Source organism: Elephantulus edwardii, unplaced genomic scaffold, assembly GCF_000299155.1.
Source record: "Elephantulus edwardii isolate Elephantulus edwardi_28Jun2011 unplaced genomic scaffold, EleEdw1.0 scaffold00290, whole genome shotgun sequence".
Taxonomy (NCBI): Eukaryota; Metazoa; Chordata; class Mammalia; order Macroscelidea; family Macroscelididae; genus Elephantulus; species Elephantulus edwardii.
The window spans coordinates 2,930,924-2,935,240 of record NW_006400040.1 but is presented as its reverse complement, the minus strand read 5'-3'; the positions used below and the strand labels follow the sequence as shown (position 1 = coordinate 2,935,240).

The 4,317-nt window shown below is 37.4% G+C and overlaps 1 protein-coding gene across 1 annotated transcript in view; it reads left to right on the top strand.

Annotated features, from left to right (window-relative positions):
- The window catches only part of NUDT12 (nudix (nucleoside diphosphate linked moiety X)-type motif 12), a 13,503-nt gene extending 9,773 nt beyond the window's left edge, over nucleotides 1-3,730 (top strand). The window contains exons 5-6 of the mRNA XM_006900685.1: nucleotides 2,387-2,586; nucleotides 3,620-3,730. Of these exons, the coding sequence (XP_006900747.1) occupies nucleotides 2,387-2,586; nucleotides 3,620-3,730 (311 nt within the window). The remainder of the gene's footprint in view (nucleotides 1-2,386; nucleotides 2,587-3,619) is intronic.
- Nucleotides 3,731-4,317: the final 587 nt, after the last annotated feature.

The window sequence follows — 4,317 nt, the reverse complement described above, 5'->3', positions numbered from 1 at the left end:
GTTAACAATCTCAGTCTCTTCTCCTTCTATCATGATGCTGCCAATTGGTCCAGTGGTGACAATATTTATTTTCTTCATGTTGAATTTTAATCCATATTGAAGGCTGCAGACATTGACCTGCAGCAAACCCCTCAAGTTCTCCTTACTTACAGCAAGCAGGATTGTGTCATGTGCATAATGCGGGTTGCTGATCAGTCTTCCTTCAAGCCTGATACCACATTCCTCCACATAAAGTCATAACATTTATAAGATGTTGTTGTTGTTATGTACCATCAAGTCGCTTGTGACTCATAGCCACCCTATGTACAACAGCCCTAAACCCTGCTCTGTCCTGTGCCATTCGCACTGCCTCTGACACACCCATCCTGATTATCCCAGTCACTGAATCAATCCACCTCATAGAGGGTCTTCCCCTCCTACGCCGTCCCTCTACCCTTCTAAGCATGATGTCCCTCTCCAAGGACCTGTCCCTCCTTACAACATGCCCAAAGTATGTCAGACGAAGCCTCAGAATCCTTGCCTCCAAGGAGCAGCCTGTTTTAACCCTCTCCAGGATGAATCTGCTTGTTTTCTTTGCAGTCCATGGTATATTCAATAATCTTCTGCAGCACCACAGCTCAAAGGCATCAGTTCTCCTTATATCCTCCTTGGTCATTGGCCAACTCTCTGATGCATAATAAGTGATTGCAAAGACCATAGCCTGTATCAGACACATCTTAGTCTCCAGAGTGACACCATTGCTCTTCAATACCCTGGAGAGGTCCCTCACAGCAGACTTTCCCATCACAATACGTTTCTTGATTTCCTGGCTGCTGGTGCCGAGAGTGTTGACTGTGGAGCCAAGCAAACTAAAGTTGTTAACAATCTCAATCTCTTCACCATCCATCCTGATGCTGCCAATTGGTCCAGTGGTGAGAATCTATGTCTTCTTGACATTGAACCTCAATCCATATTGGAGGCTGCAGTCCTTGACCCTGTGCAGCAAGCATTTCAGGTCCTCTTCATTTTCAGCAAGCAGGGTTGTGTCATCTGTATAACGCAGATTGTTCATAGATCTTCCACTAATCCTGACGCCACACTTCTCCTCATAGAGCCCAGCCTCTTGGATAATCTGTTGTGCATACAGGTTGAAAATGTGTGGAGATAGGACACATCCCTGGCATACGCCCTTCCCAATTTTGAATCATGCAGTGTTTCCCTGCTCTGTTCTGATGACTGCTTCTTGGTCCAAGTATAGGTTTCTCATTAGCATGATCAAGTGTTCTGGGATTCCCATTCTTCTCAGAGTCAGCCACAGTTTGTTATGATTCACACAGTCAAACACCTTTGCATAATCAATGAAACACAGATATACAGTCTTCTAGTATTTCCTGCTTTCAGCTAAGATCCATCTAACATCAGCTACAATATCCCCAGTACCACAGCCCCTTCTAAATCCATCCTGGACTTCTAGCAGTTCTCTGCTGATGTGCTGTTCCAGTCGTTTTTGGATAATCTTCAATAATTTATATCTGTTTAGTGATGATACCTAAATGAGATTTTTTTAAAGTACCTATTGTTGTTGCTGATATATTCTCTGAACTCTCCTTATAACATCGCTAGGAACAGTAGATTAAATCCTTGCCCTGGTCTGTGCCCTCCTCACAATATCTACCATACTTACGCTCACTTGTTGCAATCGCTGTGTCAGTTCATTTTGTTGAGGGATACATATGAGAGCTGGACAATGAATAAGAATGACAGGAAAGGAATTAATGCCTTAGAGCTGTGGTATTGGAGAAGAGCCCTGAATGTCTTGGAGAGGATGCAGCCAGAGTGCTCTTTGGAGGCAAGAATGATGAAGGTTCACCCCACCTACTTTGAGCATGTTGTTAGGAGGTGTTATTTCTTGGAGAGGGACATGATGCTGGGAAGGATGCAAGGTCAGTGAAGGAAAATAAGACCCCCAATCAGGGAGATTGACACAGATACTACCATACTGGGCTCATGTGTGTTGGGAACTGTGAGGATGGCGCAGAATGGAACAGGGTTCAGATCTTTTGTTCAGTCGCAATGAGTCATACTTGACTCAGTGACACCTAACAACAACAACAACTTACATAGCACTTAAGCAATAGGAGGTATTAAGTAATTAGAGAAATTATTGAGGTTTTAAAATAATTTGGATTGTCAGGAATTATGTTTCTTGATGACACAGTGATATTTTGTATATGATCATATACTTTTTTTAATATAAAAAAAATTTAATTCCAAACTGGTTTTGTGCTTTTTTCTGACTCTTTGAAATGAGTTCTTGTCTATAAATTTTCAAATGTTTGAACCATCCAGAGCATAAAATCTACAGGACATATTCATCAGCTATTGTTGTTTTGCCCCTTTTTATTAGGAGAGACTATAGAAGATGCTGTTCGCAGAGAAGTAGAAGAGGAAAGTGGAGTCAGAGTTGGGCATGTTCAGTATGTCTCTTGTCAACCATGGCCAATGCCCTCCTCCTTAATGATTGGTTGCTTAGCTGTAGCAGTGTCTACAGAAATTAAAGTTGACAAGAATGAAATAGAGGATGCCCGCTGGTTCACTAGAGAACAGGTAAAGTGCAATTGAATTTCCTTCTTCTATTGATTGTTCTCTGGCTGTATATATAGTATGAGCATGTGACAAGGATGCATATTTTTAGCAAGTTGAATGAATTAACATGATCTTTTCCTTTTGTGTAAATTGGTATGCAGTTGTATTTTCATACGAGAGAGAGAATATGTTCATTAATGTGTCCTTTATTAACCAATTTTGTGAGGCTTGTCTAGTAATGATGACTGTGTCTTTTTCTAATTTCAAAACTGTTTATCTTCAGATCATGCTTTTCAGTGCACTTAAAATAGGTAAATGTCATTCCAGGATTATTGTGCTAAGACATTTTATATTTTAGGTTGTTGAATTAAAGCAATTTCTCTCAGAAGTATCAGTAAAAACCTTGAAATGTTTTTGAAATTCTTCCTCATTTTAAATATATTTAAGGACAAGCATGGTATAACTGTGTAACAAAGATATACTCAGAAAACTTTTAAAAAAACATCATGCTAAATAATATAATGGAGAAGAAATTACTTGTCTTTGTATGGCATAACCCCAGAGCATTTGTGGAAAAGGAATTAAGTTTTACAGTAATGAGGGATTAGAATCTTTTCAGATTTTCCCTAAATAAGATTGGCTTTACTTTATATCCCATACTAAATAGTAAAAGTGACGTTTTTATTTTAGTTTTATAGAAGAAAAATCTGTCTCAACCTTTTGGTTTTTTTGCTTTGAAATTAAGGATGGAATATTTATTTTATTTTTCTTGATCTCATTTCCATAAGGAAATATACCTTCAAAAATTATATCACCAACTCATTGAAGCCGTTAAGAATATTGTAGTCAATTTTGTATGTTGAATGTAGCTCTTATCACATTTGCTGTTGTTATTCCCTATAAAAGTAATCATTTTATTGAATTATAAGAGAATGGAAATAAAGCTTAAATATAATAGTTATGTGATTCACTAGTAATGTTTGTATGATAGTGGGTTTCTTTTTTCCAATTTGAGAGATAAAATCCTAATAAATTTTGTTATGGTGCGTTTTAGGTCATGGATGTTCTCACCAAAGGGAAGCAGCAAGCATTCTTTGTGCCACCAAGCCGAGCTATTGCACATCAGTTGATCAAACACTGGATAGGAATGAATGCCAATCTCTAAATCAAAGAGTCAGGCTTTGCTTAAACTGTATTTGATTTTTTAGTCACCATTATTCCTTAAGTAAGATTGGAAATAATCAGAGCTCTTGTAATGTCACAATACAAAATATATTCATTCTGTAAATGATCTCCTTTTCATCTTGATGACAGAAATTATAATTTCATAAATTCAGTCTCTTTTCAGAGTTTTTTGCATTTAGATCAGCCCTTGCAAAAATAGAAAAAATTATTTTTTTAGTTATAGTTCATGTTTTTATCTCATAAACCATGTTTCTAAAAAGAGAAAACATATTTGAAGACACATATTCTAGAAATGTGAATAAATCTAAAGTCTTATCAGTTTGGGCAATCTCCTCCTGTATGATTTACTGCCTCTGAAAACCTGCTGGAGGGTCAGCTATGGGTTGGTTCCGGCTCAGTGGTATACAACAACAATATCAATTTTCATAATACCAATTGTTAGTATTGACCAAAATGCTAAAGTTATTTTGTTGAGAAAGGTTAACAGATAATTTTAGTCAGTTTAGAGCTTGTACTGATATTAAATCTTTTTATTACCATACTGAAAAACTCAAACCATGCATAGTG